At 39.2% G+C, this 25,590-nt stretch overlaps 1 protein-coding gene across 1 annotated transcript in view; it reads left to right on the forward strand.

Moving 5' to 3' along the window:
* LOC104278197 (rho GTPase-activating protein 8-like) overlaps positions 1–25,590 on the forward strand; it is a 56,449-nt gene that overhangs the window by 12,820 nt on the left and 18,039 nt on the right. The window contains exons 4-8 of the mRNA XM_009875102.1: positions 1,856–1,987; positions 4,878–4,964; positions 8,663–8,761; positions 9,890–10,000; positions 20,141–20,214. Coding sequence (XP_009873404.1) covers positions 1,856–1,987; positions 4,878–4,964; positions 8,663–8,761; positions 9,890–10,000; positions 20,141–20,214 — 503 coding nt within the window. The remainder of the gene's footprint in view (positions 1–1,855; positions 1,988–4,877; positions 4,965–8,662; positions 8,762–9,889; positions 10,001–20,140; positions 20,215–25,590) is intronic.

The raw sequence follows: 25,590 nt of genomic DNA on the forward strand, positions 1-25,590 counted from the left end.
AGCTTGAGTATTTCCACAGCCTTAAGCCAAAGCTTAGTGTGTAGCATAGAGGGAGTATTGGCACCTAGGAAGAAGAGCCACACCACTCAGTATGGCAGTGATTAATAGGAAATGCCAAAGAAAAGAGTGTGACAAACTGCATTGCTACCAGATCTAAGAGCATCTACTCAATTCTGTGAGGAGATGCCTTGATGAAACCAGGGTTTCCAGCCCTTAGTCTCTTCGGGACTTGAACACTTATGTATTTTCCTGCATTTGAGCCCACATCGAATTCACTTGGAAAGTCTATGCTGAGAGAGAACTGGAGGCAGGTGTCTGAATGTGAAACTAGCGATCAAGTGATCTGTTTTTGAGTAGACTCAGATGTTAAATTCTGAGAAACAGCCGTAGAATAGACACAGATCGGTAGGTATTTCATGATGAAATAATGTCCCTACAATTCTGTTAAAGCTTTGGAACAGGTAACTGTACGAAAATAAGAGTTATTTTTTGCCCCCAGACTTTCTCAATTATTTTTAGAAGTACAGGCTTTCTGGACGCAATGTGCCAAGTGATTTACATGCTGTAATATAAAGCATGAGGCACTCTGTACGTAAGAATGTCTGTTTGGATGTATTTTAATTTCAAACTCTTTAAAAAAAAGAAGTCTTGAGCGACTGTTACTACTACTTCTTTTGTTAAAATACTTAATATATATATACTTAATATATACTTAAAATAATTAATACTTGTCAGGGATCAAAACAGCATTATCTAAATTGCAGCAGCAATCCTCATCCCAGGCTGTTTGCAGTCTAAGATTGGCAGTGTGCTGAGGGAATAAGCAGATAAATGAAACTGGGAGTACGGTGTAAGAGTGAAGTTACGAGCTTTTCTGTGCAAAGGTGGATAGGCAAAGTGGCCTTGATGCTTGCAGATAGCCACAGCCTAATAAATGGCACATAAAGCTATCTATTTTATTGAATGGAAATCTCTTACCTACAATTAAGAGCAATAGCTAGGGCTCTGTCACAGAATAGTAAGATAGCATTGAGAATGACATGAGAAAGTTGAAATCTGACACAGCAAGATATGAGGCCAGATTGTACTCCTCCATCATTGCTTTATTTGAATCACTGAGCTGTGTAATAGGCCATGCAGTGTTCTCAGTGGTAAGAGAAAGGGAAGAGAAAAGCATCTTAAACTATACCATAGAAGAATGAACATACAGGAATCTGCTTATAAAACATGCAGTATTATTTCGAGATGGCATAAATAGTGTAGTTCTTTAAATGAGTTTTAAGGGAAATGATCTGTTAGTGCAGTCCACACAATACAAACAAGGGAAAGGCAAATATATTCGAGAAAACAGTTTAGAGTAGCAAGTTGTAATTGGCAGAAGTTAGGGCTAATGGTTTTTTCAAGTATTTAAAAAAATTTAAATTAACAGGAAAAGACAAGATTTATTCTTTATTATTTTGAAAAGTCAAAATGATATTGTTCACTTGGCCAAAACGAAGTTTACAAAGATGAAAAGAAAGCAAAATAAGAGTTGCTGTCAGTGAAAATACATCTTTTAAAAAAATTATTGGAAAATACAATCTCTTACTGTCTTCATCTTGTAATGATTCATGAGTGCCATAGCTTTTGTAACTAAATGCATTCTTTCAAATTTCAGGTTTTGCAAGGATGTGGAATTGTTGGCAACACTGCCACTAAAGCAGAATGAACTTGCTAGATAAATACATTGAAGCAATCACGAACATGCAGTCACTAGCATTCTGTGCTAAAATGGCACATTTTCTTCCCCAGTTACAGCTATTTTTAAGTCGTTCAGTAAACTGTCGTAAAACTAAAGTGTTATCTTTCTCCTCAGGTACTTAAAGTATACTCTGGACCAGTATGTAGAGAATGATTATACGGTTGTCTACTTTCACTATGGCCTGAAGAGTCTGAATAAACCATCTCTGAAATGGTTACAAACAGCCTACAAAGAATTTGACAGGAAGTACGTCTCCAAAATATTTGATTTACTCTTTGGGTTGTGTAATGTCTGTAACTGATTCCCATGGAGTAGATGGGTCTTTCCCCATCTACCACAGCAAACTCAGTTCATTTTGCCTTTGCCAATTCTTTTAATGATATCTGTGCTGTTGGTTCTCTTGTTTATTCTGTGCAGTGCAAAGGGATGGCCTGGGTGCTGCAGTTGTTACCCAAAGTTGTAAAAGGCCTTGGGAACGAAACCAAGAGCTGTTGCCTTTTCTGCACAGTGTTCAACAATATACCTGTGACACCGTATGTGACATCGTTCTTGATTATCTCACAGTTATGTTTGAACCTTTGACTATCTCAAGGCTAAGTCGTGTACAAAAAAAGGAAAGATTATATTCTGACAGTCCGTATCTGGTAGGCCGTGCAGTGTTTGTTGGTTGCTACGTGTAAAGCCCCGAAAGGACCACTGTGCTCGTATGTACCTGGAGGAGCAATGGCTCATGACTTCATGTCATGCTAAGGCCAAAGCTCTTAGATAAATAGCATTTTAGTAGTGGAAACTAAAGTTCTGATGTTTATTCTCTGAAAGCACACACTTAGCAGTGAAGCTGAAACTTCATATTGAAATCAATTAGTCTTTTACTTGCTTGCAAGTTGGCCTCAAGAAGGCAACATAAGTGACAGCAAAAATACAGATCTTTCCTGGTGGGTGGGTGTGGGGTTATGTGTTGCGGGGGAATGGATCATACATGTCTGATTTTTTCAATTTGGAGGCTGGAACAAGAAGCTAATCTAAAAAAAACCCCATATTGTGAAGAAAATCGTTGGGTGTTTCTGGACTAGACTGGGAACAGTCCTCATTCCTGATGAAAATTGAAGTTGAGATGTGCACAATACCTTTCGGTCATCTAGTGCAAGAGCTCACATTCCTTTGAATCTCACCCAATAACTCCTGGAACTCTAAAACCCACTAAGCAAGAAGATGAGGTTGTGCATAGCAGCCGTCAGAACAGCAGTGGGAAGCCATCATCTGAAGACTCTAACTGCTTTCATGAGATACTGCTCTCTACTCAGCAACAGACACAGAAAGCTTATTTTTGCTAGTAGGTCTCTGAATATGGTTAGTACAAGGTATCTGTTCTCTCTGGGGCTGGGTAAGGGAGAAGAAAGGCAAAGGATCTCTTATATTTTGTCTTTAGCAAGAGATTTGGACTACAATACTGCTTTTTGCTGTGCACCAACAATTCCTGGAAATAAAGCATCATAATATTTTCTTTCTGGGAGAGTCCCAAGCCAAATTTACAGTTGCTGTACACAGAGAGGCAGTAGAGGGGCAATGCTTTCTGCCATGCCTACAGATGCACAATATGATTCTAATTTATGCCAAAAATCTCTTCTCTCCATTCCACCACCCTGCCCCAGAAAGCAGGAGAACCAAAGACGAACAGAGAAGCCAAAGCAGCTGGGCAAAACCATGCACTCAGAGCTGGAACTTGGCTCAAAGCACTATGCACGGCCTAACATGTATGTTCAGCTGTACTAGCCAGAGAAAAAACCCAAAATAGCACCTTTCAGACTTCCTCCATGTGTGTGTTTTGGAGTCACATGAAAGGGAGGACATAGGAGAGTACAAAGCACAACAGTAATTAGCTAGCATTGTGGAAGCAAATGTTCAACACAGATAGTTTCAAAAGAATAGGTCTTAACGTTGAAGGTTTTGCAGCAGAGGCTCAGTAAAGTCTTTTGGGCATTTAATTGTAATCTAGGAAACTATGAAGTATGTAAAATTCTGCAGAAGGAGCACCTTATGTCCATTGCTTTAAGGTACAAACCAAACCTAAAATGGAAGCTTCAATAAAGCAACTCAGGTGTTTTGCTTGTTAGTTTTTATTGTCGATTCTGGGACTTATCCACAGTGCTGCAATTGCACAGGGATAGTTGTTTGTGTATAATGGCTTTGTGAAAACAATGCTTTTTTCATTCAGAGATATATGAGTCCAATTAAAACCTTAAGAGAAGAACTGTTGTAATTGCTAAGTTGGTCCCTTTTCCTGCTCCTACCACCATAACAAGTAGGTTTTTCTTAGGAGTTCACAGTTATTTTTTTCAACAATCATTGTTTTCCAACAATAAGTGGTGAGCTCTTGGGAGGGGCACTCCCTACTGGGAAGCAAACTTGGCAGAGTAATAAGCAACAATTTGTATATAAATGCAGGATATTTCATTATGCATTTCTCAATTTCATTTTGCAATAACACTAAACAAGAGCAAAGTCTTTCTGTCCAGCATTGTTTCAGTTTCAGCCTATTAGAATCTACTGCTTTTGTATTATGATGTTATACTGTAGAATCAAGCAAAACTACAATGGAGAAAGCTTTTTCTGTTTCATACAAAGGGGACCATCCAATATAAACCCACATGCAGTTGGCTCCATCTTTAGTAGTTACGAGCAAAACAAGACAAAAGTAGTGGTAAACAGGAAAGACGAGCTATAAATTTTACATCTGCAAAATTAGGAATTTTCTCCACATGAAACTCCTGTAAGTAGAAAATAAAGGGAGATGAAGGAAAGCAATTTTTTATATCACAGATCTTTTAGTAGACTCTTTGTTCTCTTCTTAATAATTTTTTCAAGTTGCCTAATTTCCCTTCTGTCCCCTTGACAACAGACATTGGTTAGGAATGTAATAGTGTTGGCCGACCATTGTATTATCAGAACTGACCATTTTTTAAAATAAGGTTTTTTCATTTTGCATTTCATTTCTTCTGAGTTAGGTCTTATAAATGTATTTGAAAGGAATGCTGTATAATGTTCCTGTAATAATACTTCTATTCAGTTGTAGCTATTCAGTTCTTCCATCTATGATATTCAGCAGTCTTCTAACAATTCCATTTTCTTTTCCTAGGTATAAGAAAAATCTTAAAGCACTCTATGTTGTACATCCAACCAACTTCATAAAAATTCTGTGGAACATCTTTAAACCTCTTATAAGGTACTTGGCAGTTTATTTAACACATCTTTCTGTTTGGTTTAAGGATGATTTGTTCTTTATTAAGTTGCTTTTAAAAAGGCTTGAGGTAAAATATGTCAGGTAACACCACAATACCCATTTAAACTGTCTTGAACTAATGAGTAAGGTGAGCTTAAACTTCGGTATGAATAGTACGGTAGAGTTCTAAGAAAAGAGAGTCTCAATTCATATTAGTTTTACTGGTACGTTAAAGCAAATAGAACTTTATGACATAGTTATTCCTCAGACCATGGACGACTTTTTTGTCCTGTTTGACAGCACTTAGCACAATAGAACTGGGTCTGTGACTGGAGTTACTGGGTGGTGCAATAAAGTGAATAATGAATGGTTAACCTTCAGTCTGATCTCAAGAGCTGAGATGAATAGGAATGATAGTACTTGTGTGTTCAGAGTTAATGCATAAGCCCTGAAGTGCCCATAACAATTTGAGATTGAGGTTATAATGGTGAAGGTGGATATATTTTACTGGTATATTCTTTTCCTTTGCATGGTAAAAACTGATGCTATCTGCAAGGAACTGTCAACAGTGGGTGGATATTGCTAAGTGCTAGAATAGCTGGGCTTTCTTAGTTTCTGCTCCTGAACTTCTGTAACTTTCAAAGTAATTCTAACATTTTGCAGATTGTTATGAACGTCCTCAGGGCTGAAGGATGAAAACAGCTTATCTTGAGAAACCATAATGAAACAACTAAAAATGTCCATTATAGTAGCATGCAGTTGATACAATTTCTCACTGGTAGGAAGGTAATTAATTAGAAAGGGGAGGTTTAATTTCTAGACAGATCAGAACATGTAAGAAGCATGTGAAAATAAAAATTTAATCACAGCTAAAAATCATTCCAGAATATGCCATTCTTGAAAAAAAGATTAACTATAGAACTTTAGTTTATCTGGCAGCAAAATAAAGACCAGAGATCCAGGACATAGAGCAATGGTGACAGAAGTATGACAGATGCCTGAGGAATGGGGATGGTTTTTTTTTTTCTTCCTCGTTTGTTGTAAGATGGGTGTGCAGTGCTTTCTGGAAGAAAAACCAAAACAATAAACCCAGAAAAACTCTTGATGGGCATTTCAGCACTCAGGTGAAACAAACTTCTTTCTTGGAGACAGATGAGACCTCATTGCGGATAGCTCCAGGCAAGCTCCAGGCATAGCTGGACAACAGCCATGCTATTTAACTTAGAGTAATAATTGGCTCCTAATTCTTACAAAAGAAAAGTTTATGGATACCTGTTCCAAATACTTATTTGACCTGGACTTTACTACATTTGTGTAAATAAGATGAATTTTTTTTTTTCTTGAAACAGTATGATACCCTGGCAATTAAATCCTTGTTTACTTTGAATGTGAACATGGGTGATCCTGATAAGCTTAAGCATTCATATCTAGCATAAAAAATTCAAACCAGGGTTTGTCATCTTGGATTCATCGTGATCTTAACCTTCTGAACACCTTGCTTTCATCAGCATTGACTGTTCCTATTTGTACTCAACTTATACCACTGTCTACCTGGATACTCGTTTTGAGTCTAATTTAGTAGTACTCTCCTCTCTGTTGTTAAAATACGTGACCAACAGAAACAAAGCTATTTGTGTGCTGGGACTGACAAAAGAATTGAAAGTATGAGTAAACTCTGAAAAGGTCTTGCCAGAAGGCAAGAATTAGCTGAAGCTAGGAAAAAACCTCTCTACTCATTAAAATGGTTTAACTGCCAAATACTCAACATGCATTTGTGCTTTAGGTTGACTCAAGTTTTGGTTTATCAAGTAAGGATAAATGCAAGGGTAAATTTTAAAACTTAAGTGTGAGAGTGTCCACGTACAGTTTGCCTAAATTATACTCTATTTGAAGGCTAAAACTTATTAACATTGTTAATTTAGTAGACTAGTACAATTTAAAATCTGTTCACAGTACCTCTTCCTTCCAGATTAGAATAATCTTATCGTAGCAGATCATACTTTTACTTACTTTACTTTTAATGTGTGAACATTAAACCAAAGTTCACAAAAAGAAGAGAGAACAATCCTCTTTCCTTAGCTTTGCTAAATTATAGCCTGGAGTCATTTGTAGATAAAAATAACACATGTGAAATAAATTTCATTAACAAGAAATGTAGATTTATTTTTCAGAGGTCTATGAGTACCTTAGTATCTGTTAGTACATGGTCTAAGTGATTTCAGGTGAACAATGTGTTTGCCAAAAACTGGACGAATTACAGAATTATTAGAATGAAAAACAAAAGTAATAAGTATTTTAGCATACTTGTATTTGAAAGTATTTAAGAAAATGTAAATACTTGGAAATTTTCAAGCTCCAGAAATTATTTTATTTCCTTTCTAGTCCCAAAAGAGATGAGCAGGAAGGTAACACGTTAAGTGAAATTTATTTTTACCAAACTGAGAAAAAAAAATTCTGTAAGAAGAGCACATTTCTGTGTGAGCTAACAGAAGCCACCCATGTGTTATCAAAATAGTATACGTTTAGGTGGTGGTGATGTGGCATTTTTAAGGAACAACAATAATTCCTAATTACCCACAACACTAATTACAAATGTATTCTGTAACATCCTGTATTAGCAGAGGTGATTAGTTAGAGTTCTGTGCTAGCCAGTCACGTAGATAAGATGTTGAAATTGCAGACTGTTTTTGATAAAAGGCACACCGAAGAGCTCTGAGTTGTTCACGGACAGACTGATATCCATCAGTGTCCCAAAATCGCTTGCCTGGTTCCAAAATTTAGCTCATTTCCGTTAAAAACTTCTAAAAGGCTCGACTTACATTTATACCATCTCCCACTAGAGGGAGTGTGTGTATATGTATTTGACGATTTAGGGTTAAATTCATTAACACGAGAGAATTTTTCTCCAATTTTGCAGCAAAGCATGCTTTTTCTCATGAACACCTATTATTTTGCTTGACACTTTATCATGGTACAGATATTTTATGTTGTGGAAAAATACGAAATTGTTTCAGACCATTTGTATAAATGTTACTGAACCTTGTTTGAACACCTCAGCCTGTAAAGTAGTATATTCTGGCTGAAACTCAAGACCCTAACTAGTGGTACTTGGTGCTTCGAATTTGGAAGGCTGTTTTGCACAACTCATAGAAAAACCTTATTAGTCAGCATGTTTCCTAGAACTTATCCAGCCCTTTTCAAAATAGGTAAAGCTGATGGCCCAATGTTTCCAGAGTACATGCTATCCACACTTTGAAAAATCTCTCCTCTCACTGCTCCATAGTTTGTGTCTACAGCCCCATTTTTTTGTCTTTTAGCAGGGAGTAATACAAAAACTACACAAGCATGTTATTCTGTTGTCCATGTAACATTTTCTCCAAAGTTAACAATTCTTTTAGTGAGCTTTCTAGTGCTGTGTGAAACGTGTTTCACAGTGGCTTTTGAAGGAGTGTTTTTCATATCTATGCAAATCACAAAACATTCAGATGGAAGTCAGTTATTTTTATTCAAATCAGACTCTCAGGCATGCACTGTATATGTTTGATCATATGAAATGAAATACATCTTATGTCTCCTGCTGCTTCAATTACAGTCTAATTTTGAGTTGCATCAGCACTTACATTTTTGTAATAGAAACTAAACCCTTTGTAAATGTTCCTCCCGTGCTGATTTTTATACTTCTTTGTGATGTTTTTTCCTAGCCATAAGTTTGGGAAAAAAATCACCTACTTGAACTATTTAAGTGACCTGAGAGAGCATCTCAAATATGACCAGCTAAATATCCCTCAGGAAGTTATTCGGTAAGTGACAAGTTTAAAATATGTTCTCTCACCTCTTCTCAGGTAGAGTTGCATCCTGTTCACTATATTCCAAGCAGATTCTAATCCTTTTCTTTTCATGATTAAAAGTCTTAATTTGCCTGTTTGTGCTTTCCTGGATTTATTCTGAGAGCTGCATTGTCATCAAAGACATGATGAAGAGGGTCAGGTGTTTAGAGAAAACAACGCTGTAAGGTTTTCTACAGATTTGGAACACCTCCATCTCAGCTGTGGAGCATTTTCTTAGCATAACTGCAGCCTTTCTGTGAGTGTTAGCAAAACCCATCCATATGTCATTACTGCTTACGAGTATCACGTAATGTTCATGGACAAAAATACAATCTGACCTCTTTACTTGCAAAGTGTAGCAGGTTAAGTGACTTCCTTTTGCTAAGAGCGTTCCTAGTCATCAAAGTGTTGATTGATTTTAAACTTCATGGATGCATCTGTTGTTAGCAGGTCCATTGCTTTTACATTGTGCGAGTATGTGTGTTAGGAGTATTGGAGAGGGAGCGAGAGAGGAGAAGAAAAAGAAATGCGTAGGGCTGGAATTGCCAAGTGCCAGTGTTAGTATCAATAACAGTCTTTTCGACACCGCTTTACATGGAAATGCTTTGATGTACTGACAGGAAGTGATTTTGTGTCACTGCTGAATGAAAGTAACTGGAAGCTTTGATTATGACTGTTATTGATGCCTAGTGGGTTTTTACACACCTTTTGTGTAAATATGGAATAACAGAAAATACTTTGTAGCTCTAAGGTTATAAATTGGATTGCATGGTTGCCAAAGAAAGGGGAGTTATATTTTGAGTAGCAAATAGGTTTGAATTTTGCTGTTAAATTACAGTGTGTTTCTAGTTTTTGGACACATTTATTACTATGCTTTGTTGGCTCAAGCAAAAGAGCTCTTCTATGTCTTGCTTAAGTAGTCTACCACAAATACTACTTAAGAATTTCCTTAACGCTTAAATTAAATGCACATTCTGTAAGACCTACACCATATATACTATTGTCAAGAGGTGAACATCGTGAGCAGTACTGGTAGTTATTCACATACATAGTTGGTCAACTATGGTGCACAGAAAATAAATGATTTCTTGGTTTTTGCAGACATGATGAAAATCTTCGGAGGAAACAAAAGGGAAAACTGCCACCTGTGGTTAAGGTTCCTCCACCACGGCCGCCTCTACCTACCCAGCAATTTGGAGTCAGCCTGCAATAGTAAGCTATGAGATTTCTAAAATATGAGATTTCTGTAGCCTGAAGCCTTCTGTAATGTGTAGATTCACCAGACGGAACATCTACAAATATTTTGTTTATTGTATGTTTAGTGTCTTATTCTCTTTGAAAGCCATGAACCTATGAGGCTAGACAATACTTTTTATTAATTTAGGACAAATCTCTCACTCCCAGTGAACTACCTGCCTGGTCTTGATGTTTACAAAATATTTGTGGTAGTTAATGTTAGCATAGCTGCACAACTTTTCTATCAGTGGACGGAAGTTTGCCTGTGTATGACAGAACCCTGAGCTAATAATGTTGCTGGTGGATGCTGCCGGTATGAAAGTGTTTTGGATATAGTTAGATGGAGGATAGCAAAGCCAAAACAAAGCTTCAGGCTCCAAAGAGGCTGCATGAAGCTAAAATGGATGCTTGAGCCTTTATATTTTGTTGTTTTGTTGCTCACATATTATTCTGATGAGAGTTTTATGAAATGAATAAAATCACTCTCAGTAATGCCTTGACAGCTGTTTACATAGATTACAGCACTGTATGTGGTATAAAAAATGATTTACTTTACACAAGCAATGGGACAGCAGTAGTACTTGCAAGATTGAATTTTGGTAAAAAAGCAACTAAAAACCCTCACAAAACCTCCTTGCTTCCTACCAACATTCATCGCTGTCGTCATTCTGTGGCATCCTTCACAAAAAGAGCTGAAGAATATTGTTCTCAGATAGCAAAGGCAATTTAGGCTATCTGGTAACATGGACGTTTGTCAAATCTCCTCCCACCCCCAGTCTGCTTTTCTGGTTCCAATGATTCAGCTGTAAATGAGATATAACATATTTTTTCCCTGGCTAAATGTTAACCAGTAGTCCTCTCTGGAAGACCTGAAATTAGTACAACCAGTATCTATTGTGTAAGAGCTACCCTGACATTAACTTTCATGATACCTCTTCAGAGTTCAACCTAACACTTGAAACATGGCTAACTCACTTCCCCAATTCAGAGAGTAGCTTTTACATGGGCTCTACTGGCAGGACAACATGTTACGGCACCGCTGCAGTTGTAAAACCAAGACTCTTTGCAGGCAGCATCAGGGCACACTTTATCACTTGCCTTCAGCCCAGCCTGGCTGCTCAAGCATCTCCATCGAACTTCTTGCAGACTTATGCAAGCAGACGGCATGTTGCATGCCACTCTTCCCATCAGCTAGTCATATTTTATTTCTCTGACCGTGCCTGACTAGTTAACAGAGTCTTCCTCTGGGTTGCACATAGTGAGGGTGTGGTGTCCGCCCTTCCTGGCTCTGCTGCTTTCCAGCTGTGTTACGGTCAGTAAGTCACGTCCTTCCTGCATGTGGCTTTCCTTAAGTATAAAAAAGGGTGGCTCCTTCTTAAAGAGCTTGTGTGTGAGTGGAGAAACGCCGAGTGAGGTGATAATTTTTGACCCACTGGAGGCGTTGATGGATGGAAGCCTTTTGTGTGTGGGTGCAGTTTGCAGCACTCAAGCGTCCAAAATTAATTACTTCTGCTAAATCCCTCTCCTTTATAATTTCTATAGACTGTAATGGCAAAATGGCAGTGACCTCCCATCTATCTAGCAGAGAGGCAGGTTTGAAGTCATCTTCTGGATGAGGCTCTCCCTGAGAGCTACAGGGAGACTCCAGTTTTTATTTTGTATAGGTTTTAGTGGAAATATGTGTGCTATGTATTTCATTACAGTTGGTAAAACTTGTACTGTCAGGCATGCTGCTGAGATGAAGCTACTGTTGTTAAAGGACTACTTCTCTGTGGAGTCTTTAGTTTAGTTTAAGAAAAGAAATTATAAGGCAGATAGGCCTGAGGTTTTGTCAGATTCAGTATTTCTGGGGTGGTGGTTTTTATTCAGTCAGTAAAAGGTTGGTGAATGGGATTTATCCAAAGCCCTCACAGGTGGCCAAATTTTGCTAAGATGTCTGATAATGGTATTCCAGTGACTTCTGGCTGTGGAAGGTGGTAAAGCCATACCCTTTTGATTGTGCCTCCCTAAAAGCAGCAGGCAATGCTCTCTCTCATAACACTTCCTCATTTAACTTTTTTCTCAGTCTATGTTGGTTAATATATTTGCTTTTCAGAGCTAAAAGTGGCTAGGCGTTGTTTCAATATATCTCACTTTTGTCCAACAGGCAGAGAGGAAAAAAAAAATGTTGTGTTAGGGCAGCAAAATGAAGCTGAAGGAAGCTTCCATCTAGACACTAATAAATAAGTATCTGGGACCAGTGCCTCATCTTGGAGGAATCTGTTAACTCACAAAGACGTTTTTTACCTTGTAGACTCAGATTTTCAAAATGACATAAGGCAACTGGGCATTCTAAAATCATGGAAGGTCTGTGAGAGCTGGGAGTATAATTCATTAAAATGTAATCTATACTGAATTGAGTTTGATTTATGAACGAGCTGAAGGGCTTATTATCAGGTTAGTTCAGAACTTTTCTTTCATACATTATCTTCATCCACTCAAGATACAAAAACTGAATTTAAATTGGCTGCATTTGATCTCTAATCCTTTAGTGTCACCCTTTGTGGGGAGGAAAAACCAAACATACACCAAGTGTCCATCCAGCTTTATTTACATTTACTTTGGGGGGATTTAAGAGTATACTTTGTTAGGCACAGGTGAAGTGGAAACCATTCCTCGTTGTGAGCTCCTGTGAGGACTCAATAATTTGGTCTGGAACTTGAATCTAGTACCAAGTTGTACTGAAACTACACTACTTCGAATGGTAATAAATGACTTGACTAAAGGCAATTAAGTCATCCGAAGCTGGCTTATAGAATGTCTTTAGAATAAAGTGTGTGGGACCAAGAAAGACTGGCTGTCTCTCTGTCTAATTCATTAAGCCTACATGTGTAGAGCAGACTTGCGCAGTTTCCTGAATGACAGTCTTCGCACAGCATTTCTGATCCCCAGCCTGGACTGCCTGGTTGTATTGAGAACAAATCTTAGGAGGAAGCTGAGGGAACTGGGGTTGTTTAGCCTGGAGAAAAGGAGGCTGAGAGGAGACCTTATTGTTCTCTACAACTACCTGAAAGGAGGTTGTAGCAAGGTGGGGGGAGTTGGTCTCTTGTCGCAAGTAACAAGCGGTAGGACACGAGGAAAAGGCCTCAAGTTGCACCAAGGGAGGTTTAGATGGGATATGAGGAAGAATTTCTTTACTGAAAGTGTTACCAGACGTTGGAATGGGTTGCGTAGGGCGGTGGTGGAGTCCCCATCCCTGGAGTTCTTTAAGAGTAGTGTAGATGTGGCGCTTAGGGGTGTGGTTTATTTGAGGACTTCTCAGCAGTGGATTAGTGGTTGGACTTGATGATCTTAAAGGTCTTTTCCCAGCTAGCAGTTCTGTGATTCTGCTTCAGAATTGCACCTTTAAAAGATTGAATTCATATAAAAAAAGTATATGATTTTCTTGAAAATATAAAATGACACAACTGAAACTAATATTCACCTTCATGGGGATATCAGATAGAACAGTCTTCCTGAGGAGACTTTGTCCACACTTAATTTTTCACTTACAATGTAATGGGAATCCATGCTCAGATTTGACAGATACTTAAGAATATGTAGCACAGTGTGAGTGGGATAGTTTGCACATTTAGTGTTTATTGTGTCCTTCTATAACTTTCTAATTCAATGTATAGATAGAGCAAGGATAATAACAACCGTAAGAAGCTATTTGAAAGATTTATGAAGCCTCATGTCATGTCTCCAACAGAGGGCCACAGCAGATGGTAGCAGGGAGCAGTGTTAGAACAGGGCAAGCGTACAGCAATACCTCCTCGGGTGTAATATCCCAGCTCTTAGTGATCAGAGACTTGCAGAGGAGAGTACTACAGTACTAGCAAAATGACTTTGCATTACACAACAGTAGGTATCACTTTTGGAAAGCCAGACATTTCAAAGAATGTTCGTGTATTATGTTGATACAGCAAGACTGTTTTTCTGTTCTTTCAGCAATGCTATCTTCACACATAAAATGTAGACCAGCAGAAGCTATTCAGAATATATCCTTGCTAGTTTGCACTGCGTGTCAAGGTGAAAAATGAGACTTTTATTCTAAAAGCCGTCAGTAAAGCTTGTATGTGTAAGAAAAGCAAGGAAGAATTTAGGAGACCCTCTGCTTATGCTGATCATCTAAATGCAGTTAAAATGCATAAATGAAGCTTCTTAAATTTGCAGAACTTTAAAGGAATTAATAATTGACTGTATGGGCCAGGCAGCATCATTGTGCTCTGCTGTATGTTCAGCAAGCTCCTGTAAACCCTTGTTGCTGCACCGGATTGCTTCAGTAATCAAGGAAAACTACAACTGAGATCAGCACACAGAGTTGACCTTGACTAGCTATTGACATTATTCTGTTTTCTCTGATTGGTTTTAAAATCTGAAAATAAATATCATTTGTAGGAAGACAGGAAATGTTTTCGTTTTCTGTCTGTTGCCTTGGATCGGGAGAGAGGGCAGAGAAAATGCACAAAATTGCCACAACTGTACAGCTTTTGCTTGTTGAATTGTTGTGATAAACATTTCAGGGTGCTTTCCTCTTGGTCATAATCTTTCTGCTTGTGCATGCCATGCATGCATGACCAGGGAGGAAGAATGCATTCTAAACCAAATCTTAGCATGTCTCAGCAGGGAAAAAATGAAAAGGAGAGGAAAAGCAGAGAGAGAAAGATTATCAGCCAAGAATACTTAATGACACTTCAGAACAATGTGTACAGGCCTTTCGTGATAACTGTCTGCTGTCTAGAAATGAGTCTTTGGATATATAACGCGTTGCGGTAACTAATCATACATCCTATAGCGAGGAGTATTCATTCTTCCTGGCTGCTGTGTTTACCAGAATAGATCCCTCTTGAATCTGATACGTTGCTGCAATACGATTCAGATCTGTGTCAGTTACAGAAAACTATCCTGTGCACTGAGATGTTCTGTTCTGCTTGGCTCTGAAGCAGAAAGAGTAAGATCTCTCATGTCAAATTGCCCGTAGCAGTGCCTCATCTCCAGTGTCAGTTTGCATTGTCCATCATGGCGCACAGCTGCTCATCACACCAGCCTGAGCAAGGCGAGAAAAATGCAGATTACTTGACAGGATCCACAAAGAGAGGATAGAGGTGTAATTTCATTGTTGCAAAAAAAGAGCAATCCTTTGCACGTGACTTTCAGTGAATATTCTACTCTTTTTTAAAATACCATTTATCTTGAGGACCTCTTTCATTGTACTGAGAATGGAACCCTTCCTTTAAGGGGAACAGGAATCATATAGAAAATGGTAGAAGTGCAGAAACTGTATCTTTTATTCCTAGAAAAAGAGAAATGATGTGTAGGTTTTATTATTACAAATTATAGCCCTGTTATTTGTCTCACCTCTCTGACAGATAAACTAGTGCTCAGCAGGAGCAAGTGCTGTAAATAATCAGTTTGCTATTTATACACTGAAATGGGAAACACATTTATGGGTAACAATAATAATTAGAAAACATTTATAAAAAGCTGCTGGGTTGCTATTTGGTGCCTCTGGAGTGAGCAGCTGAAAGAAAGCAAAAACAATCAGTGCAACTTCAGAGAGACTGAGAATGGGTTCCATGAGCTTAAATTGTCAATAATAAAGATGTAACAGCTTCCAAGCAAATTAAAGTCTTGATGATGTTCCCATTTAAGTGAATTAAAATTTTGACTCATTTTAATAAAAGTTGCCCTAAATGTTTAGGGTAGTGATCTGAATACATGAAACAAAATTATTTGACACACAAGGAGTGTGTTATAACTCCCCTGTTAGAATAGCTAAGATAAATGTGGAGTGTTTTTTTTCCCCTAGCCTTGATTTGCTGCAAGCTTTTCCTCACTGGTATCCTGAACATTGACCTTGGTACTGACCTCATCTCTCAGCCCCTTTTCTTGTTTACTCCCTTACCAGCAGATACCATTTCACTGGGGATTTCAACTTTGCATGATGTGCGAAGAACCCCCTAGAACTTCCTTCCTCGTGTGGTTTATTAGCAAGGCTAATTTATTAACGGAGCTGCACAGTCACTGCCTGTTTTGTTTTGTGTTGTTGCAGCAGGGTTGTTATACAACACTTTCCTGTCGTGGGAGAACATAATTCACGTACAGAAGCTGCCTTTCAGAGCAAGTTGGAGGCTTTACGCGGTCTGTGTTTGTGTGGCTCTCTTCCCTTTGCTGGGGCCAGCTTTTGCAGGGGCTGGTATGAAAGCTCGTTGAACTGAAGTAAAGTTACTTGTTGTATCATTTCATCTAAAGATCATATTTGCAAGCAGCAGCAGCAGATGGTGAGAATTACTAACATATAAAAGACCATACTTTAGGATTATCTGAATTAAACTTGTTCTTTGCTGTTAGTCTTTTTCTTCCTACAAGTGCATTGCATACATTGTAGAATTTATTTGGACAAATAAATGATCATGATCATGTTATGAACATGTTTTTTTGAAACTTAGGCATATTTTTTAATCAAAATTTCTATGTGTCTTTACATCAAGGAAAATTCCCTTTTCCTTAACAGTTCCTGTTGGATGTAGATACCGCAGTGTCCACAAAGGAGTATTAACCCACATTTGGAGCAGTATTGAATTTTATACACACTAAGATCTGGTATAGATACTTTGTTGAAAAAGAGCAGGACAAATTTGTTCAGTTGGTTGACTTTTAGTAAGGTTCACGGAAGAGCTATAGGCTTATTTCAACCAGATTTGACAGAGGAGTGAAAATCTCACAAATACTACAAGCTTCTAAAAATCATTGTCTGGAAGGAGATGAATTTTGACAGGAATTTATTTTTATGTTTTCTTTGGTCTGCTTAGTAGTGCTTAGATGGTGATTAGTTATGAGCTACTCCTTCCTTTATGAGCAAGTATGAGATAAAGAGGTGAAAAGAAGAAATTAAAATACTCTGTAAGGGAAGTGAGGTTACGGATGACATAAGGAAATGGTCTTGGATTAACTATGGTGAGGAAAGAGATAGCATATAGGATACAAATCCAGAGCAAATGAACTTCATTAGTTCCGCAGCTGAGGGAACAACTTCTTTACTTTCAAACAGCAGCTTGGTCTAGGTATTTGAAATTGTAGAACGAGCTCTGGGAACTGGGTTAGCAAGTTTATTACAATCATGTAACAAGTTGCATTGTTTTATATAGCACTGGGGAAGTGACACACAAAACATGCACAGTAGAGGAAGAAAATATGGTCTTGGAGAATGTGGATAACGTAGACACACAGATATTAGTGCCTGCAAAGAGACTGAATTGCAAAAATAGGAAAGAGGAAGAGCGATGAAATGAAACTGTAACTGCAAGAAATGGCACTGGTGGATCAGTGTTATGTCCTTGGAGTGATGAATGGGATCAAAATATCTGATGGCTAACCAAATGGTGTTCAGTACACTGCCCTGTCAGTTTGAGTAAGAGATGCAAAACCACGGGGTGATTCAGTACCTAAGTCATGATCCTACTTTGAGTCTTCTGTTGGAGGAACACAACCACCACAATACGTAAAGCTGGAAATGGTCAACTATCTAAGCTTGGAGATCCAAAATTAGCCAGTATACCTATCTTCTAATTTCCTTCATAGACATAAGGAAAACAATTGGGGAGAGGGAGGATGTGACAATTTCCCTACCCCTCCGTGCTGACTTACGTTGCTGTAACATTTATTTTAAAGTAGTTTTTATGTATAGTGTAAACATAAAGTACAATACTGTATGTAGCAATGTTACAGAAGTAGTATAGAATACACTCCAGTTATTATGAGTTGATTTTTATTAATAAAGTAATAACCAAGCCTAGACAGAAAGAGAAGAAATCCTAGTACTTGGAAGAGAAAATGATCCTTAGTAATCATTCCCAGTGGGTTGTACTGGGTTTGCATGGACAGATTTTAGTAGTGGGAGAGGCTACAGGGGTGGCTTCTGTGAGAAGCTGCTCGAAGCTTCCCCTACATGTAACAGGGCCAATGCCAGCCAGCTCCGAGATGGACCCACGGCTAGCCAAGGCTGAGCCTGTCAACAATGCTGGTAGCACATGTTTAAGAAGGTGAAAAAACTGCTGCACAACAGCAACTTGGAGAAAGGAGTGAAAATATGTGGGAGAAACAGCCCTGCAGACACCAAGGTCAGTAAAGAAGAAGGAGGGGGAGATGGTGCTCCAGGCACTGGAGCAGAGGTTACCCTGCAGCCTCCATGGTGCAGCCCATGGAGGTTAGTGGTGGTGCAGATGTCCCCCTGCAGCCTGTGGAGGACCCTGCAGCAGAGCATGTGAATGCCCAAAGGAGGCTCTGACCCCATGGAGAGACGGTGCTGGAGCAGGCTCCTGGCAGGACCTGTGGACCCGTGGAGAGAGAGGAGCACACGCTGGAGCAGGTTTGCTGGCAGGACTTGTGGCCCTGTGGGGAACCCACACTGGAGCAGTCTGTTCCCCCATGGAAGGGACCCACGCTGGAGAGGTTCGTGATGAGCTGCAGCCCATGGGAAGGACTCGCATTGGAGAAGTTTATGAAAGACTGTCTCCTGTGGGAGAGACCCCATGCTGGAGCGGGGAGAGAGTTTGAGGAGAGAGGAGTGGCAGAGACACTGAATGATCAACTAACTGCAACCCCCATTCCCTTGTGTTGCTGAGGGAGGAGGAGGAAGAGAAAAATAGGGAGTAAAGTTAAGCTGAGGAAGAAGGGAGGGGTGGAGGGAAAGGTGTTTTAAGATTACAATTTTTTCATTACCCTACTCTGTTTTAATTGGCAATAAATTAAATTAGTTTTTCCCAAGTCAAGTCTGTTTTGCCTGTGAACAGTAGTTATGGAGTGATCTCCCTGTCCTTACCTCGACCCATAAGCCTTTCATTATATTTTTCTCCACTTGTCCAGCTGCAGAAGGGGAGTGATAGAGCGGCTGTGGTGGACACCTAGCGTCCAGCCAGGGTCAGCCCATCACACAGGTACAACCTCAGGTAGTAGCACTAGGTTAAGGCTGTGTTTACATGTTGTATAAACATCGTGTGTTTTCTGTGGATGAGCTGCAGCGTTTGCAGCCTCTCGTCATACAGTCACAGATCTCTGTGCTGTTTTGTGCTGGTGCTTTAAAGTTTGTCAGTAAAGCTGGTCTGCTCTTAAGTATCAAATGTGAAAATGTGCACATAAATACGTATTAAGTCTACTTTAAAATCTGTGATTGGTCCTTTTTTGTTGTCGATTACTGTAACAGCGTAGCAGAATGTTCAGCAGATACTGACCATCTCTATTGTTATAGTTTTTAAACTGCCAAAGACTTTTTTTAAAAAAAAAATAAGGAAGATAATTACAGAATGTTTTGGACTGTATTGATTAAGAAAATGCTGTGTTCGATTTTTTGCCTCTACTGTTCACTCATGAAAGAGAAAGAAATCTCATTTCATGGGAGTTGTTCAAAGCGTTAATAATCTCTCAGCCTCACTTTGCTTTCAAAATAAATAGTACAATATCCTTTTAATTATACATATACTGTGGCTTAAAAAGAGACAAAATGTCAAAGAAAAATCTGCCTGACAAAAGGCTCCTAAACTTGCAGCATCTCGTGATCAGGACTTACGCTGAAGCATTCACTGCCTGCCTCAAAGCTGCCTTGAAACCCCATCCCACCAACAACATCCAACCAAACCTGATCGGAGCCACCACCACCACATCATGGTTAAACACAGCCTTGCTGCGGTGAGCCAAGTCAGGGAACACAGCTGGAGCAAAACCATTCTCCACGGGGTCAAATTTAGTCTGGAACACCATTCTGCTGTTCTGGCCTTGGTTCAGTGTAGAAAATAGCACTTATTTGTCACTCGACGCTGCTGTGATCATACAGCTTTTCTAGCAAGAAGGAAGCGTTTAGGAATGTCTCTTTGAATAAAAGTCCAAGTAACCAGTTTCAATGGCTCATTCAATGACTGTCTTGAGTTGTAGAGGACTCTTGTGCTTGGTGCAGGCAGCAAGGTATGGGCTCCTTAATTTGTGGAATTTAATGTACGCTCTCAGGTGTCTCTCAGGTTTTTGCTGAGACTGTTCTGTCTTGGTTTTGACTCTTTGTCTATAAATGCCATTTAAAGGCTGTTACTTTTTTTTTTTTAACAGTATCAAGAACAAAAATAAAGGCGAACTAATCCCCCCAGTAATGAAGGAGACTGTATCCTACCTAAAAACAAAAGGTGAGTTTGATGTTAAAAGGGGATGTGTCTTTTAGAACAAGAACAAGGGTATGAAACTGTAAAACACTCAGTGCCTGACTCAACAAAGTTTGCAGCCACACAGGTGTGTTTAAATGCTGAAAACCTGAGTGGCAGTTGCCTTGAGAGCTTTAATGGATAGGGAATGCTTATTATCAGATTATTGTGCCGCTATGTGCCACAATAAAAAAAAATAAAGGTGTTGCCTTTAGGATTATATTAGGGAAAAACAAATGAGACAAGATGTCTTGAAATACACATCATCAAGGCATATCATGTTGTTGGTTTTAAGTAGAACTCCCAGTAAAAATCAATGAGAAGGTCTGTTTTTATAGAACCAGTGGCCATAAAAACTTATGGAATAAATGTGTTTTTTGGGATTAAGCCTGAAGTCCTCCCTTTACAAAACGTTTTAAATGGAATTTACAGACCCTTTGACTGCAGTTTATGTCTGTAGATGCATCATATGGAGATTACAACGGATTACAAATACCCATCCTTTAAATGGGAGTGTCCCAATCTGAGTTCCCTGTATCGCTTTCCTGTACAGGGCAAAGAGAGGGTTAACTTTGAACTCGTGGCTATACCAGTGAGCTCCTCAGTATGTGCCTGACTAACATAAAGGACCAAATACCTGGTGCTGTCAGTAGGGTGAGCACACAGTATTCCCTGCGTAGGGACACAGGCATATGCGGGGAAAAAGTCAGTGATAAGGCTACAGTCTTGAAATTCCTTTTCCGAATGTAATGTGATTTTACATTTTGATCCCTGATTTTTAAGGCAATCACAGCAACATTTCCATAACCCTTTGGGCTTCGAGGCCTCAGAGATCAACAAATGTTTGCTAAATCTTACAGTACCAAATCTATGGCCTAGGTACGTTTATCTTACAGGTGACAGAGCAGAACACATTTATGTGACTGGCACATTACACAGGGGTAGAACTGGGAGTGATTCCTAAGATCCCTGGAAGAAGGGTCTGAATTTTTATTCAGTGTGTCAAGTGAAGAAAATCAAAATGTATTTGGTTCAGTTATTACAAAAAAAAAAGGAAACATCACTGGTGTTTAATATACCATTAAGCTTGGTTCATGTTCAAACAAATTTTGAGGATCACCACATTTTTGTTAAGACAAAAAACAGACTCAGTTCTCTGTGTTGCTGTTGAATGAGTCCTATCTAAGGTTTTCCTCATTTAAAGACGTATTTGTGTTGACAGCACAGAAATAAAATAAAATATGAATTTCGAGTAAATTATATTCTATAGACAGGCTCACCCCAAATCTATATCCCACAATATTTCCTTAATTTGTATCCTTGAGCTGTCGTTCCAAACAAGGTAAATTTTGCTTTCTGTAGTCAAATTGTATGCATCTCTAGTAATTTTTGCTATGAGTGCTAGGGTTTTGTCTGAGTTTTAGTTTATTTGAACCCTAAGGGAGAAATTTCAGCTTTTTGTACTTTTTGTGTTTGTAATCAATTGGCTTTATATCTGTGAAGACAAAGGTGAGGGGGAAGAAGAAGATTGCTTCTCTTCTTTCTTGCTGAGTCTCAAGAGAAATCCGGGCTTCATTTAAATCAGTGCTGATTTAAATGAGGGCAGACTAAATGCTTAGCATCTTGCCTTCATTGCTAGGCTATGTTCTTTCATATTTTAGCTTCCCCCATGCTAAATAGGAACATTAAATAGCTGCCCATTTTATTTTTGTGAGGGCTTCATACTTTGAGTGAAGCTGATTAATGATATGCATGGGAGAATGAGAGAGAGATCCACCACAGTGGATACTTACTTATGTTTTGCAAGCAGTGGAGCACAGCATCTATAGGGATGCTTGTGTACAGAACAGCTAGCTCCTTGCCTCTTGAAATTGCTGATTTATCTTCAAAATACCTGAAGGAGCCGAGTGCTGGAGTGGGGCCAGTTCTGTTATTAAAGGTATCTACTGATCAGCAGTAGATGAAGAGTTCCCAATAGACTGTATTGAAGACCTCTTGGTCCAAATTCAGGGATTCCACTCAAGCCCATATAACTGCATGGCCGTGCTGTTTCCAGAGTGGTGCTAACGATGAAAATTTTGCAGGTGTAGCTTGTATCAAATATTACGGTTAGATACAGGGAATGTAAATTGTTCACTACGAAGAATGTTGTAAGCAAGTGACTGACAGCTTGAGACAATCCCTGTAATTATAATTGTAAGTGGATAATTAGAGCTCGTGTTGTGTATCAGTGCATGCCCCATCTGCCGATGAAAGCCAGACCTTTTTGTGTTTTCAGTTGTTACAAAACAACCATCCTTACCTAGAGTTAGCTTATATTAGTAGGCAAATACCTCTTCCCTGCTAATCACAGGAGTCAAGAGAGCTAAAATGGGGATGAATGTGCACTAACATTGTTACTTTTCACAGCTGTTATTATTCAGAAATTGAGTGAAAATTTAGTCACTAAAATATTGATTTAAACTTTTGTCTGTGCTTGGAAAGAGGGCTTTGCACTCTAAAGATTTTAAAGAAATAGGAAGTTTATGGCCATCATTATGTTATGCTAATGACCAGGAGTTAGTAGTTCTTGCACTGATCTGACACAAAACCTCCTCCATGTCTTGCTTTTGTTCCTTCTGGGTGTTGTGTATCATAATATTGCACCATCCTGTACTTTTCCCTCTCAACAACTGCTGAGTCCAGCTCAGATACCCATAGTTTTCTGAAGCAATGCCAACTGCACAGTACAGGGAAAAATTAGCAAGTTTTAGCTCTCATGGCTGCAATAAAAGAAAGGGTTGGCTCAACTTTGATCATTGCAGAATTTCTCCTCGATGAAACGTTTGTTATTCTGAAAGCAGTAATCATCCTTGGGTTTCCTCCAAACTTCATCTTATTCTGGCTAAAAATTCATCTGTTGAGTGCAGTATCAGCACAGTTTGTAAAGGATAGTCTCTGAGGAAATGTGATGATACTTCTGAACAAAGCCCTCGCCCTACTTTGTGCATCTACGCAAATCAGTGGCATGGTAATTCTGGCCACCGATACATAGTCCAGCCCATGCACTTGCTAGCCAGACTATCTCATTTGTTGCCCCAGCTCTCTGTCCTCCCGTGCCCCCAGAAAGAAAGGGCACGGGCTCTGTCAGCGTCGATATTTTTTCTGCCAAGCCCAGGTTTGCTCAGAGCTGTCGTATTCCCTGTCATAAGGAGATCTCCACAAACCAGATTTCTAAGGAGAGATGGCTTGTCAGGTAGAGTGTTTTCTGACATTCTCAGCCAGCTGATGCTTGAAAGCCAAGTACCTGCTATGCCAAGGCAGTAGGTGACAGACATGCATTTTTTTACACTTGATTATAAGTGTGCAGGTATCTGTTGTACCTGCTGTCTGCTATGATTTTAACTCTTTCTCTAAATCTGGAATATCTCAATTCTGCCATCAGCTCCAGCGAGTGTCGATTCCTGCGCTGACAGGCCCAGGAGGCTGACTGGCAGCGTTCTTTGCACTCCAGACGTGGCCATGAGCACAGTGAAAGCTTCAGTTCATCTTCCGGAATTGACAAAAATTCACTGTCATTACCCTATTCCATTTGGTTTTGGCATAATTTCCAGCCTCCCAGAATTAACAGGGAGCAGGCTTTGTTTTTTTTTTTTTTTACTCTGAGTGCAGTATTTCCTCTCCTTCTTTGCATTGCTGCGTTTTCACATCTACATACCCAACTCTGGTTCAGATCACAAAAGCTTCTGCAAAATCACAGTTTGTTGACAGCGTTAAGATTTCTTGAAACATCAGAGGCCCTCTGACATCCACTAAATCCATTCTGCACTGCGCTTCTTGAACACATCTGATGCAGGAGCTGTGGTGGTATTCAGACTAGGCACCAGCCTGCAATAATTTGCTACCAAGCTAAGGAAACCTCCAGTCTCTAAAGTTCACCCAGCCTTTTTCACCTTAGTAACTCTGATCCCTTTGACAGATTGCTTCATGTCACATTTTTCCACCTTGGATGTTTAAATTTTCTGCTTCAGTTTCAGACGACACTGTTTGCAGAAGTATTCTTTCCAATGTGGAGGCATCCTTATCTGTACAAATGAGCCAAAACTCCACTTCTTGTACCGAGCTACTGAGTGCACTCCAACAGCAGCAAATACGTCCTCATCCCCAATAGCCAAATTAACCTTATGACAGTGAGCGTGGGCTTCTTCCTCATGTATTTATGCGGCTGCCTATCTAGATAGTGGTTTCTGAGCAAGATGACTCTCACTGGATCCAGTTTGTAAGTCACTCGATGCTTTAACAGAGATTAAAGAATCTACTATAAGCAGGGATTCCTCTACATCTGTTTGTATTGTGTAAATGAGATCTCTTATGGTTGATGCCTCAGACACTATTACAATAAACACAGTAAACTAAGTTTCTTCATTTCTTGGATAATTTTCAGGTTACTTCTTCACAAAAGTTAATTTTGACCACTTTCATTCTAGCTCTACTTTAGAGTGAAAAATGATTTTGAATCTTTTAATACTGAATTTTAAAAATGCTTAATTTCATTTCCCACTAACCTTCAGAGGGAAGAATTAGTTCCCTGATAGGAGTTCTGAGTATCTGAGAAAATCATCAGCTTATTAAGACTAAGCCTCAGAGTTCATCTTCTGAACCAAAAAAGACAAATGCTCTTAATTTCAGAAGTAAGATGTTTGTATCACCCTGAACCCAATGGATAATTTACTCAGGCTGAAGAGGAAGGATGGATTTAAACTAGCACATTCGTAACTAGATCTTCATAGTAACCGACAAATCAGAGGACATTTTTTTTCTATGTTCAGCCTCAAAACCACAACCTGTTCATCTGTCTAGTTTATAAATGCAAGGCTTGACTTGCACTAAATAAGATTTTTTTTTGTGTGTGTGCTACTTTATCTCTACTATGCTGTGAGAAATTACCTTGCTTAATTAAGTATTCACTCTCTTGTCAGAACAATTCATGAGTGTTTCTAACCTAGTGTCATTCCTTTGGCGGTAATGATCTTGATGCTTTGCTCACAGGCCCTTTTCTCCAGGAAGCCCAACTTATGCCACAGGGCAGTAATTTTCTTTTTCCGATTAAAGTGTCCCCTCGTGTCCTCGGCAACCTATTGGGTGCTGAAGTGGGACTGTAAATGGGGGCCTCACTTCTAACCAACTGATTTGGTGACGGGGTATATAAGTAATGCCGTGCTAGGGAGGATGCCTCTTTGTGCATATGGTTAATGCCTGGGTTTGTGTGAGTGGCTGAAGTTGCTGGTGCTGCCCACATCAAGAGAGAGGGCCTCCCTCACTGCAGGCAGTTTTATCTCTCATTGGCTTTAGGATTCAGAAATGCACTTCTGCTTTCAAACT

This window comes from Apaloderma vittatum, unplaced genomic scaffold (assembly GCF_000703405.1).
Source record: "Apaloderma vittatum isolate BGI_N311 unplaced genomic scaffold, ASM70340v1 scaffold7718, whole genome shotgun sequence".
In the NCBI taxonomy this organism is placed as follows: Eukaryota; Metazoa; Chordata; class Aves; order Trogoniformes; family Trogonidae; genus Apaloderma; species Apaloderma vittatum.